The sequence below is a fragment of the Taudactylus pleione genome, unplaced genomic scaffold (assembly GCF_031769625.1).
Source record: "Taudactylus pleione unplaced genomic scaffold, aTauple2 ptg000479l, whole genome shotgun sequence".
Taxonomy (NCBI): Eukaryota; Metazoa; Chordata; class Amphibia; order Anura; family Myobatrachidae; genus Taudactylus; species Taudactylus pleione.
Window position 1 is genome coordinate 1,726,833 of NW_028284881.1, and position 14,443 is coordinate 1,741,275.

Here is a 14,443-nt window from a genome sequence, read left to right on the forward strand (position 1 = left end):
CTGAAAAAACATAGGCAGAGGTGATGAGTCCAGCTGGGAGTGAAATGGAGGTAAGGTGCAGGGTGTCAGCAGGCTCAGGCACTCAGGCAGGGGAAAAGGTAGTGGAGGATGCAGGATAGTCCAGCGGGTTTTTGGAGCTGACAAGCAGGTAGCGTTTTCACAGGTAACAAGAGGTGAGCACAGAGAACTCCCTCTCAGCCAGGCTGAGATACACGTTGCACTGGCAATGAAGGAAGGCTCTGAACCTTCCTAAATACCCCAATACGCGCTATGACTGGCTGAGAGGAGCACATGACTCAACAAGATTGGGCAGTTAAATCACATGGTTAGAAGGCAAGATGGCGGCGCCCATGCCAAACGGAACGGAAACACCGCCACGCCCCACCAGCCCTGAGTGACAATGTGCCCGCACAGAAACACGCGCAGCCAATGCCCCTCGCCAAACACCAGCGCCACCGCCAGACACCCCCCGCTATAGTGACCTCACAGGTAATAACAGACGACCACCATGCCGAGAAACCCTGGCCATAACACCGACCTATACATTATCAACCTTTTGTCTGTCGACCCTTCATCTGGATATCATAGATTTCCTGTCGGCATGAACTAGTATAAAATATACAAAAAGTACCAAACGCAAAATCCTCTAGGGTATTTATATGTGAATAAGTGTCCACTGTAATCACATTACACCGTCCATATGTATCCAACTTCTTCAATCCAATAACAACATATATCTTCCACTTTTTCCTCCAAAAGAAAAGGAGAGAATCAACCAATCAGTGGGTCTGGTTCATAAAAGTGGAAATATGATATTCTTACTCACATCTAGACTTGAAATATTCGTTTCTCTTCGAAATTCCCAATCAAATAAATTCTCCTAGATCGAGATTCTGCGTAAACGTTGCCCCTCAAAAACTTTTTAAGAACAGGGATATCCCATAGTGTGAATTCTTAACAAACTTTATTTGACACACATACACATAAAAAATGCTCATGTACCAGAGGGGACCTTCAGACCAAGGCAGGTGATATCAGCATATAACCAGTGGACTCCCAATCCAGATAAAAGTCCACAACCATATGATACCTCTTAGATCTGGTTCAGTCCCCAAACAGGCCACGGTCCTTGAAGTCACACAACCACCCTAACGCGTTTCGGCTGGTTGCCTTTGTCAAAGTGTTAGTGTGATTGTGTGGCCTGTTTGTTAATAATTTACCCACTCTGGGTCATATAATTACAAAGCTGATATGAGCGACCACCATATTTTTTGTTTGCAGTCTTGAGAGGCATGAAGGGAGCCAGCATTGGGAGGATGTGCTGGTCCTTATAGTGCCATGTGGAGGTTTCTTGGGTACCTCCAAGGTGAGTCAGCTCTCAGCTTATACATGTGCTGCTATTATGCAGTACACTAATTTGTAATTATATGACCCAGAGTGGGTGCTACTATTATGTAGCAATAATTATTTTGGGGTGAGCGTTTGGGAGTGGGGCCCCCGGAGTTGTTCTGGCTGGACCTTTCTCATGGCATCACCACTTAATTCACATAGATATTTTTTTGTCACTTTTCTAATTGTTTGTTTATTATTTATGTAATTTTAATTCTTTCTCATTTCATTAACACTTATTGATTTATCTTCACACATCTATTCTTTACTCTTCACTATCACCTTTTTTCCCCTTTTCATGTGATGCCCTGGGGATGGTCCTTGGCAGGAATTTTTTGGGGTACCTTGCTTCTTGGACGTGATCCCCTTAATGTTAGAGACGCAAGTATAGAGGAGCCTTGACGATGGCCTGGCGCTTATTACATATATTTGCAAATGTATGTAACTAATACCTCTGAATCTCTATTATCATGTAGGATTTAAGTATTTTTTGTTGATATTGCTGCAGTGAGCTGGAGGGAATCTTTTTTATTCTGTGGTTCAGTGTAAACCCCGCCCTTTACAAGCACCTGTGCTATGTCATTAAGCTGTTATGAGCGACCACCATATTTTTTGTTTCCTTATGCAAGCCTGCCTGAAGAAAGGCGAGGACTCTAGAAACACGAAACACCAAAGGATCATATTTGAGGTCGGCACCACGCAAAATAGGCGTGCCAGACCCTGTGGTAAATCCTGGCCGACGCCGGCTTCCTAGCCCTGAGCATGGTATCCACCACCGAGCTTGAAAAACCCTTCGACCTCAAGAGGGATGTCTCAAGAGCCACGCCCGTCAAAGACAGCTGACCCAGATCCGGGTAAAGACATGGACCCTGAGACAACAGGTCTGGATGCTGAGGAAGTAGCCACGGAGTGTCTACGGAAAGACTCCGTAGATCTGAGTACCAGTGACGACTGGGCCACGCCGAAGCCACCAGTAGAATCATGTCCCCATCCTGCTTGAACTTTCGCAGCACGCGAGGAAACAGGGGGAACGGAGGAAACAGGTACGCGAACTGAAAGGTCCAGCGTACTGACAGAGCATCTATAAGGAGAGCTTCTGCGTCTCTTGTTTGGGAGCTGTACACCCGCAGCTTGTGGTTGTGTCTGGATGCCATGAGGTCTATTTCCGGAAGGCCCCATCTGTCCACTAGGAGCTGAAATACTTCCTGGTGAAGAGACCATTCCCCTGGATGCACGTCGTGATGGCTGAGGAAGTCCGCTTCGCAGTTTAGCACTCCTGGAATAAACACTGCCGAGATGGCCGGTAGATTGCCTTCCACCCAAGTCAGAATGTGAGACACCTCTCTTAGAGCCTGACTTCGAGTTCCTCCTTGACGATTTATGTAAGCCACTGTCGTGGTGTTGTGTGACTGAATCTGTAAGGGATGACCCTGTAGAAACAGTCTCGCTTGTTGTAAGGCACGAAAAACTGCCCGTAGTTCTAAGATGTTGATCGGAAGAGCCGACTACGCCAATGTCCACCGGCCCTGAAACACATGTGGACCCGACACAGAGCCCCATCCCCTGAGACAGGCATCTGTCGTCAGGAGAATCCAATCCGTTATCCAGAAGGGGAGTCCCATGAGATGAAACTTCTGAAGCCACCAGGTCAGTGAGAGACGCACCTCCGGAGACAGCACCAGCGTCTGAACCTTTAGTCGAAGAGGTATCCCGTCCCATTTGGATAGGATCAGCTTCTGTAGAGGTCTCGAGTGAAACTGGGCATATTAAACCATGTCGAACGTCGACACCATGGACCCCAGTAACCTCATTGCAGAATAGAGATTCTGCGATCCCGCAGACAAGTGCGAATCCTTGCCTGCAACACTGAGACCTGTTCCTCCGTCAGAAAGATCTGCTGTTGCTGAGTGTCCAGCAGAGCTCCGAGATGAAGCATCCTCTGAGATGGCGTTAGAGACGACTTCTTCCAAGTTATCAGCCATCCGTGATTCTGCAACACCTCTATAGTTAGTTGTAGGTGCTGGTTAAGTACCTCTGGAGACCCTGCCAGAAGTAGCAGATCGTCCAGGTAAGGTAGGAGGCGGACCCCCTGCAGGCGCAGGTGTGCTGCCATTACCACCATGATCTTGGTAAACACCCTCGGGGCTGTAGAAAGGCCAAACGGTAAAGCCTGAAACTGATAATGATGATTTGCTACCGCAAATCAGAGAAAGCGCTGATGAGAGACCGCTATTAGGACATGCAGGTAGGCATCTTGGATGTCCAGAGACACCATAAAGTCCCCAGGTTCCATAGCCAAGATAATGGAACGCAGGGTTTCCATCCTGAACCGAGGCACTGTCAAATAATTGTTTAGGGACTTCAAGTTGAGGATAGGCGTGTACGATCCATTTGGTTTTTGCACCAGGAAGACATTGGAGTAATAACCCATCCGCCTCTGGGGTAGCGGGACCAGAACAATCACCCCCTCCTGGAGCATGGATTGTACAATCTTGTGAATTTCCAGAGCCTTCTCTGGATTTGAATGAAGGTCCGTGGAAAAAATATTGATAGGGAGGCCTTTTCCGAAAGGAGAGGGCATACCCGTGAGAGACTACTTCCCTTACCCAAGTGTCCAAGGTGGTCTGACACCAACACTGGGCGAACTGAAGAAGTCGGCCTCCCACCTTGGGGTCCCCAAGAGGAGGCCCGCCCCGTCAGGCTGTAGGCTTGTTGTTAGGGTTGGTAGTCACACGTCTGGTGCTCCAAGCCTGCTTCCTATGCTTAGAGGGCTTCTTGTTTCCTGATGACCTCGGAAAGGATTGGGCCTTTGACTTACCCGGAGGGCGATAGGACCGAAAGGACGACGTCCCTGACCCAGAGGCGGACGGAGCCGAAGGCAAGCATGCAGATTTTACCGCTGCCAGCATGTCCACAATCTTATCCAAAGCCAGCCCAAACAGTACCTGTCCATTGTACGGAAGACATTCAAGGCCCCTCTTGGAATCCGCATCAGCTCTCCAAGACCGGAGCCACAAGGAACATTGCGCAGACACCGCTGCCGTAGAAATCCTGGAAGTAAACTTACATCCAACGCTGCCTCATTTACATATGTTGCCTATCAGAATGATCTGCTCACTGGTAGCCCTGGAAGATAGTGAAGTTTCCAAGGCATCAGCCCATTTTTCCATGGCTCTAGCCACCCAGCACACTGCCATTGAAGGTCTGGCGACCCCTCCAGCAAGAGAATAAATAGATTTTAGACATACCTCCACCTTGCGGTCCGTAGGATCCTTTAGAGAAGACATGGACGGCTTAGGCAGGGTCGCACTCTTCACTAAACGTGTCACTTGAGAATCCACCGGAGGAGGAGACTCCCATTTAGAAAAATAATTGTCCTCAAAAGGGTATGCATAAGCCAAACATTTTTGCGGCTGAAAGCTTTTACCAGGAGCCTTCCACGCTTCCTCTAGGTGATGAACTAACTGACCAAGATAGAGGAAACACCACATTACAGTTTTTAACACTCTTGAAATAAGCATGCGTAAACTCGGTATCAGCAGAAGTCTTGTCTTTAACCACCATGATCTCCCGCACCGCCTGTATGAGGCCCGGGATATATATAGAAGACTTTAGGTTCCAACACACATAGCGATATTTTACACGATCTGGCCGATTCTGACGCATTGGAACGACAGATCGTGTAAAATATGGCCAGACCGTGAGGAAATAGTGAGTCCCCACTCACGATCACGATGCGATGCGCGTCCCCGCTGGTCGCACATCGCATCTTCAGATCTGCCGTGCAGTAGGGCAGATCTGACATTCTAGGCCACGATGCACTGTGAAAGTCTGGATGCAGGAGAGATCATTTGAAGATTGGACACCAAATCGTGTGGAGATCGTGTGCAGAGCTGCCAGGGAGAGTTTCAAGGGAAATCGTACACAAATCGTACACATCGGCTGATCTTGGGCAGTTCGGTATGTGTGTGGGCACCATTAGTCTCTGTCTTCTTGGCGGGAGCCTCAGTGTCAGACAAATCTAGAATTTCCCCATCATCTGAGGTAATGTCATCCTCGTCGTACTGAGACTGGGATGACAATAATGGCCTCTTCGCGGGCCTAAGCGGGGATTCCTGAGGATCCATGAGGAAATTAACAGCCTTAGGAAAATTGTCCACCCAACTAGGGGCAGGGGACACCTGAGGCGCAGGTAACGGCTGACTCTGTGCCACAACCATCTGACCTGGATCCCCCCGAGAAGGTCCCGGTACCATCAGCTGCTGTGTGAACCCCATAGAAGGGTATACAAGCAGAGCCGATAGCCGTCCTGTCAGGATGGACATAGCCTGAGCCAGGCTTTTCGCCCAAGGGGGCTCTTGCGGCAAGCAGGCGGCCTGAGAAGGGCTAGGGAGCGTACATGTAGTACATAGGCCCCCCCTTTCAGCCTCTTCTTCCCCAATTTCTGCCTTACATCTAATGCAAGAATGCAGGGCAGGTGCAGCAAGCTGCACAGATTCATCATCACCAGACATAATATACAGTGTATGTGACACTAAGGCACAGACAACAATCTATGCACAATATATCCCACCCCTAAACAGCACCTGTACTGTAAGGGTCTATACAGAGAAAACAGGGACAGTTAAAATGGCTGACAGTGAAAAGAGACACAGGTAGACAGCACTAGCATAAATCACACACACAAAATAACAACCTGTTCTAGGAGCGCTTCTTGTCAACTACCCAGGCTCTAAACCTGGTAGGACCAGCGCTGTTACCTGCACCTCACTGCCTGAAGGGAGAGGTATGCAGGAAGGGACCTGGCTCCACCGCTGGCTGATGCTCCTAAAATGGCCACTGGAGCACATAGGAGAGGAGGAGCCACACAGAGCGTGCTGTAAACGCACACTCAACAGCGGGGGAGGAGCCGGCTGTAAACAAGGAGGGCGTCCTCCCCCGGCCTGCAATTAACCCCAGGGACGCCAGAGCGGTTCCGCTGCCTGCTCCAGTCCGCTGTCTCTGGAGGTTAGGTGGTAGCGCAGGACTCAGTGCCTGGCTCCACCTGCAAACCACTTCCCCAGTGAGCCCCCAGTCCTGAGGAAAAGACTGTGCAATTGCGGACGCCCACTGTTACTTAGCGCTGCCCCCCGTGAGATCCGGCACACAGTCAAGAATCCTCCAGGGACCCTGCTAGTGAGAATCCCGGAGGCCCGCCGAGATCCCCAGATCAGTACTGGGGTCTCTGCGCAGGCGGGGTAGCGGAGCGGTGATGTGGACGTCCACATCACTGCTCTTGAATATCTTCGGGGGCTGTAACAGTCCCTCTTTGCATGGAACACCCGAGTCCGGCAGGGCACCAACGAAAACTGAGGTGCCTTGGCCGGAGGGCGGGGTATAGGAAGGGAGCCTGGTGCATCCTGGGAGGCTCTGAAGTTTTTAACTGCGTGGTGCCTGGTCTGGTTCCCATCCTACCTCTACCCCAAGGTAACTTTCCTGTGGACCCTAAGGATCCTGAAGTAGAAAAGGGGGATAATCAGTGAAAAATCCCCATTTTTCGTCGATCGCGGGAATCCATTAGCGTCCGAACAATGTTTGGGGCTAATTGGATAGCCCCCTTTGTATGCCTTCAGAAGATGTACCCTGACGTCATCAGTTACTATCTCACATCATCAGTTGTACTGTAAGTCACTGGTTTCTTGTTCACTTATGTACTTTGTAAAGATCAGTTACTATTCATGTGGACAGTGGGATCGGTAACCTGTGGCGAGCGACTAGTTATACACATTACACAGTTCAGAACGCTAAAGTAAAAAGCCGCCCAAGCACACACACACCGTTACCACCAAAACCGTGCACAGCTAGAGGCGGAGCTGGAGAGACCTCAGCCAATTACTGTCTGGTCTAGTCTAAGTGCCAGGTGATTACTTTCCCATCTCTGATTGGGCAATCCCCTGGTTACCGTGGAACGCAAAGCTCTTACTGACATGGCGTCCTAGCAACGTGAGTACGCGGCGTCTCCGTGTTGCTGAGCAGAGAAGGGCAGGGAGAATGTCTCCTTCTCGCGTTGCCCCGGGTCTAGCAGTCATAACAATGGCCGTGATGGTGGCCGTGACAAAGGCACAGACATCAGTTGGTGAGTGGTGTATAAATCATGAGGGCGACCGGGGCATGAGGTGAGGCCTATGTGTGCTTCTCTCCCCAATGCCCACGCATTATTCTGTACTGTATAGCGCAGGGTTCTATAATGCTGCACTTAAAGTTTAATATTGACTTTCCTTTCTTCAGTCTTCAGCAATGTATAGTTTTGTATCTATTTCCAGGTTTCTACCCTTCTACAATCTTTATGTCTGGCCCAAAAGTGACATCATACCTTGTTACAAACTCATCTGTGCGATTAGCCATTGCTGTCATTACAAACACCAGTAAGTTACAGTGTTCTGTACAATCTGCCATAACTGTAAAATATAACAATTGGAATTATTGGTACATGTGCTCAGCATTTTATTTTATTTCTTATTTTAGCTTCAGCACCAGTGCAAAGTTGTAGTGGGAATGACAGTACAGTGAACTGGTCCACATTGTTTGTGCTGGTGCAGCCGGTGAGTAGAATTGAAAGTAGTTAGATTGTACTTCATTTTAATACATTTACCTTTGGCTAGGCAACTTCTATATAACAATCGTGTCTACAAATGTGCTTCTAATGCTTTTATGGAAAATGCTATAGACTTTTTGTTTTACATTTTCCAGTGTTCAGAAACGTGAAAATTTAAGACTGTTTTCATTTTCCACAGTCATACTTTACTTTTATTCACCCATATACAATGTGAGACATAACCAATTAGAAATAGTGAAACAGTACAAAAAAGTTTATTATTAAAGCACATAATTGACTGTTAACCCATCATCTGTAGTATACCACAAAACCACATCAGCCATTGTAAACTTCAGATGCCTCATCCTATAATCTACTACATAATCCGCTTGCAATTGCCCCTATGCCACCCTGGGCAGCTTCTATTGGCGAATTCCCTTGCCACCATTGCTCCAGGAGGCGCCCGGCAGCCAGCCCCCACATTTCTCCTCTCACATTGATAAGACGTGACTTCTCATCAGCAGCAGCAATACAGTCATGCTTTTTTCGGCATTGTCATGATTATTGGCTGGATTTAACGCACTTTTTTTAATTAATATCATGTAATTCACATTGGTCACATATACTCATATTTGCTTTTCAGGTGCACTTCTGGAATATTTTGTAAGCTATGTAGCAGTTTCTCTGTGAGCGTATGAACTCAATGTAATTGAGGTGGCACCAGAAAAATCTTGCCTAGGACACCAAATTGATCAAGGCCAAATTTGGGTTGTCATATGTTTAACGCATGTAAGCAATATATACAGCTGAAGTCACTAATGTTGGGTACACCTGCAGATAAATTCTGCAAATCCCATAAAGGCAGTGACAAGTCAGAACAATTATCGGATTAGTGTACACAATGAGCAATTTTTAGTTTAGTGTATGAAGTTTGCTGTTGTCTTCAATGGTATTGGAAGGTGGGGAACGAGATAGCATATGTAGCACCTCAAATCCCGATCTGACCATTGCAGGAGCATTTGAAGCCATTTATCAGCTAAAGTTATTGCTTATACACTATACATTCATTAGGCCTAACATTCAATTATCAATCAGCTGATTGGCGATAATTGTATAGTGTGTACCTGGCCAAGAAGCTTACAAATTATAAAATTAATTCAATTATTATTTTTTTTAAATTCAGTAGAATGTTCATCTAAATATATTTATTACACATATTCCGTATTTATATTAATACGAAGATTAATCTATTTGAGCAAAATTAATTATTTGCAAGTCCCGCGCGGGCATTAAATATTTGTAATGCCAGCAGCTGTTTAGCCAACGGATCAAATCCTGACAGCGGCAGCGCAACGGGTCGGAATCCTGACAGCATCAGGTAGTCTAACCCCCCTCTCCTCCCCTAACCCTCCCTTAGGGGTGCCTAACCCTAACCTCCCCCCGTTAGTGCCTAAAGCCTAACCCCCTCCCCGCAACCTAAACCTAACCCTCCCGGGGTGTTAGTATTGCATACTCAGAACCCCTTTTCCAATATGCATCTTTGTTTGTTTTGTGTTCATGTGTGATTACCATTAGATACTGATTACATAAAAAAAAGATGGAGCACATATGGAAAGAAACATGAATACTGTACTTACAACTTGCATTTTATTGGCAGAATGTATCTAAAGTCATGGTGATGTCAAACAAGAATCTGACTCTATGTTCAGTGAATGAAACAAACTGTTGCACCGAGGATTTGTGTGTTCTGGAAACTCTACAAATCACTGCTTGTGAGAATAACACACCCATCGCCTCTCAATTAATTCACGCAGAAATCTATGTCAATACTGCTTTTGTAGGGACAGTGTCAAGTAAGTGGTGAATTAACCTTTGATTTTTTAGGGCTTCTCTGCACAAGTAAATTAAACTTGTTGGTTGGTTCTAGTCCACAGTTGTTTTATTAAATGGGAAGACTAGGTCAGTTTTATGTGTATCATATATAGTAGGTTTCTTAATAACTTTTTAGTAGTATTAACAAATAGAAATTGTTTTTTTTTACAAGAGAATCATTCACATTTACCCATACTTCAGATATCTCTCAGCCTACTGTAAAATCTTATCACAGGCGTCTATACCCATGATTAGTTGTAGCTAATGCATTTATAAAATTTTTGTCTAAGCAGGAATTTTTTATGTTCTAATATTTTTCTGAACACTTTCTGTTAATGTAAACAACAAGGAAAAACATAATTGTGCCCATACATACTGTGATTTTCCAGTCATTTAGTTAATATTAGACCATTTCTGCCACAAACTGACATGTTTAGACCCATAACAGAAGATGACCCCACATCTGATTAGGATCTCTCAGTTGTTTGTTGGAGCTGACAGTAAATGCAATCATACTATAATTGAGATCTGACTATTGGGGGAAGCCATTCCCCAACTGCACTATACAATCTGGTGGCTGTGCTCAGGCACTGACTGGCAAAATCTGGCTGTTTTGGCACAAAAGCCAATATGGACATAGATTTGGTCATTCATGTGGAGCTTTGGGTCAGGTCCTGATTTACCCATCTATGAGCACTTTAAAGCTGGTCATACAGGTTTGGTTTGTCAGTTTGGTCATTAAATAAAGTTTAGCTTTGGTGTCCTAGATTTCTAGGATGGCCACACTTACATTTTCTCCACCACTGGCTGACACATTGGCCAGAGTTTGGAATTACCAAATGCGGTAAGGGCAAAGTATTTTCAATTATTTCAAAATACAATGTTGGAGGCCTGTCATACTGCTCTAGAACTCATTTTACAGTACTGGCATTTATAGCAAAAGCGGAAAACTATTTAGAGCATCCAGGGGCAAACGCAGGGTTTCTAGAGAGGATTTTCCAAAATCTTGATTTTAGAGTGAGTGTGGCCAGTCCATGAAGAGGGCATAACTGACACTTAACCAGCTTTAAATGCATCATACAAAGTGTAGTGTATGTCATAATTCCTACATATGCAGGACCAACGATCACAGTGCCTGAGCCGACTCTTTTTTAATTCACATATGGGCACCATTACAGAGCATGGGAGCAAAACTGGAGTCTAGGGGAGCAGTAGAAGAACCTAGCACTACTCTGAACATAGGCACTGATTCAGAACCGGACGCTCTGACAGAGCGCTCGCTCTGAATCAGGGCCGTCCTTCTGTTTTTTTGAACGGCCTCCTGGCCGCTCGCATAGCTGTGGGTGACCACCCACAGCTATAGCGAGCGGGCAGGAAGATGGTCGCGTTGGTCAAGACCATCGCGACCATCGGGCTTGCGACGAGATCCTTGCGGTAGGGTCTCGTTGCCACAAGCCCCAGAGTGCTTTTGGCTCTAACAGAGCCGAAAGCACTCCCACTGACATCACTTGTGATGTCAGTGGGGCAGGCCCCAGACGGTAGGCGTTCCCATGGGAATGCCTCCGTCTGGGCAGCCACGCCCCCGGCCCGCCCACCAAAGGGGGCGTGCTGTCAATCAACATTGACAACACGCCCCCTTTGTTGCGAGACCCGAAGCGACGGCTTGCCCGTCGCTATCCGGGTCTCGCACATGCGCACGACGGAGCCGGCTCCGTCATGCGCATGCGCTCTGGGCCACCATCGACCCGGTTGCGAGCGCTCACGACCGGGTCTGAATCAGGCCCATAGTTCCATTTAAGATACTGAGGAGAGCATGCAGCACTAGGAAAATTGTATTATATACTATTTCTATTGTAATCATGGTGTGTAGGGGGGTTTCTAGGCAAGAGGAACCATCTGTTGGGCGCCCACTACCATGCCCTGTTCGAACTCTGCCAATTCTCATTTCCTTGCAATGAGCAGCCAAGCCAGTGTTCAATCTGACTCACGTGATGTTGGTATACAACAGATGCAGGTCTGGGAATTGAAAAAACGTCATAGTACAGGGACGCCACCTACCATTACCTTTGCATACTGCTATCCCATGACTTTTGGCACTTTTAGTGTATATATATTTATATATATATATATATATATATATATATATTTAGAATTTAAAGAGCAACCCAATCACTATTATATTTACTTTATTATAATGTTACTTGTCATTTGTGTGAAAACGTTAAGCTTTTCATGTGATGGACGTCTAGTGGCTGGTGAAATGAATACTACGCCAGTCTGTGTAACGTATCCTGCGTGAATTAGCGCTGCACATGCTCAGAACGCCTATGTACGCACATGCGGCTATGCAGATTGGCCTGCATTTTGCACTTATCAAATCTTATAATCGGAGAGGCAGAACAGAGGAGAGAAGGGGCATTATGGCGGCTCATGTAGACCAGCAAGTAGACGCATACATGCCTATTAGGGGGCACATCTTTTGCCCTATCTACAGGGTAGGTGCGAGTAAACGCTGATGATGATGACTTCTAGTTAAGTAGCTGCATATGCTGGCAATGCTTATACATCACGAGATGTGTACTGCTCTTCTTCTAAGTCATTTACACCCACTATGCTACCAAGTCTGCATATGCCCAATAATGGTTATAAATATGTCTGCTGACTGGAATCTATAAAATAAAATGAAAGTCATACCATACAGTCTTTGGAGAGAGCAATTTTGTTTGTGGGCTGGATATTCATGATCTTCAGAATGACATTCAAACTTCATTTCAATTTGTTATCCAATTGTAAACGACACGTACATTTAGCTTGAACTCCAAAATGTAATGCTTATTTTACAGATAATAAAACCGTGATACCCAATCAGATATACCAGCCACTAGGATCCTGTCCCTGTAACCTTACAAGTGGAGCGTGTGATATCCTCTGCTGCTGTGATCAGGTAATGCATTTGTCCACTGTAGCGAGGTCACCAAAGCATCTTAATTTATCGTTATACCTTATTCATATCATTCCTTGTATGAGAGACATCAAGTCCATTTTTAATCCATCCAGTGGTTCTGCCCTTTCTATTACCCTTAGGGATCAATTTGCCATGAGGCGGGCGAGTTGCCATTGCAGCGGCTCTTCATCTTGCCCTTTTCCGCTGCCTGGTCTCTCCCTGAACTCACTGATTTTTGTATGAAGTCCTATGGGTATTTAGAGAAGAGGGGTCTCGTGTTCACTCCCCATCCATGCCTCCTCCTCTCTCTCCGGTGGCCGTGGTGTACTGACAGTTTCAGTAGACTCCGTGCACTAGTCTGTCCCGGAATCTACTGTGCATGCACAGAACGCCGGGAAAGTGGCCGATGCAGCAACGATTTCCCTACTGTGCATGCGCAGAATGCCGGAAAAGTGCCCACTGCACCCATTTCCCAGGCTTTCTGTGTTGCGCTTCTCCAGCCGACGTGGGACTTCGGAGAGGTAAGTATTAGGAAGTATGGGTGCACCCATTATCGATACCCCCCTGCCTATGGGTCTGCTAACAGAATTAGCAAGTCCAGAGCTACTGTGTGTCATATGGCAACACTGATTCGCGGGGGCAAGATAATGTATCAAACCCTTAGTTTGTAACTACAAATATTTACCGGTATCCAGTCAGAAGGTCGACAATAACCATGTTGGCACCAAAATGTCAACATTAGAGTGTACACATGGTTAAGTCAACAGGCACCATGTCGACATCCTCAGAATATAAACACAAATCTATAAAAGCGCTTATCTGAAACTGCTATTAAAAATATTGCTTCATTTATTTAAATCCACAATGTCTCTATTTTCATGAAAAAAAAACCACACAAATCCCAGTATAAATCCAAATGATCACACAGCTTGGTCTATCTTATAAAACTCTCTGTGGCCACAGATAATTTGTTCTATATACACCAAATGTAATTAGTATCTAAATCAGCCAAGCACACAAGTAATGGATATTGAGATTATTGCAAAATAAAACCTGAATCTCTCCTTTGCAAGGATGCAGTTTCTAAACACGACATCCACCTTATAGGGCAGTGGTCTCCAACGTTAATTGAGGTGTGAGCTACTTTAGAAAAAAGAAACCTGAAGGGCTACTAAAATTGTAGAAAAAAAAAATCTGGCTAATAACCAAACAATTAAAGGTCATTTAATGAAAATAAAAAAAAAGTTTCATAGAAAATAAAAATGCATTTAATTATTACAGTGATATTGTTGTAGTTTGTAAATTAAAATTTAAGCACAGGCACATTTCACTGTTAAGTACTGGATCCAAGGAGGTACGTTCAGTAGAGGAGCAAAAGATATAGGCAGGGCTGCTGTGGGATTTTCCGGCAGAGCTGGGTGGGAGTCACTCACTCCTCCGTAATGTAGACTCCGTGGGTGGAACCACGGGGAAGCACGTCAGGTGATTACTGTAGAGGCTGCGGAAATCACCTGACATGCTTCCCTGTGGCGTCGATGCCACGAAAGCACAAACGTCAGAGGCCACTTCCTCCTAGTTGACTCGGCAGTACTGCAGCTAGGTGAGCTACCAAAATTAAGACCACTAGCTACCAGTAGCTCGATAGCTACAGGTTGGAGACCACT

The 14,443-nt window shown here is 46.0% G+C and overlaps 1 protein-coding gene across 1 annotated transcript in view; it reads left to right on the forward strand.

Annotated features, from left to right (window-relative positions):
* The first annotated feature begins 7,338 nt into the window (after positions 1-7,338).
* TCTN2 (tectonic family member 2) overlaps positions 7,339-14,443 on the forward strand; it is a 71,522-nt gene continuing 64,417 nt past the window's right edge. The window contains exons 1-5 of the mRNA XM_088449065.1: positions 7,339-7,504; positions 7,692-7,793; positions 7,894-7,970; positions 9,621-9,816; positions 12,679-12,779. Of these exons, the coding sequence (XP_088305191.1) occupies positions 7,420-7,504; positions 7,692-7,793; positions 7,894-7,970; positions 9,621-9,816; positions 12,679-12,779 (561 nt within the window). The 5' untranslated portion in view covers positions 7,339-7,419. The remainder of the gene's footprint in view (positions 7,505-7,691; positions 7,794-7,893; positions 7,971-9,620; positions 9,817-12,678; positions 12,780-14,443) is intronic.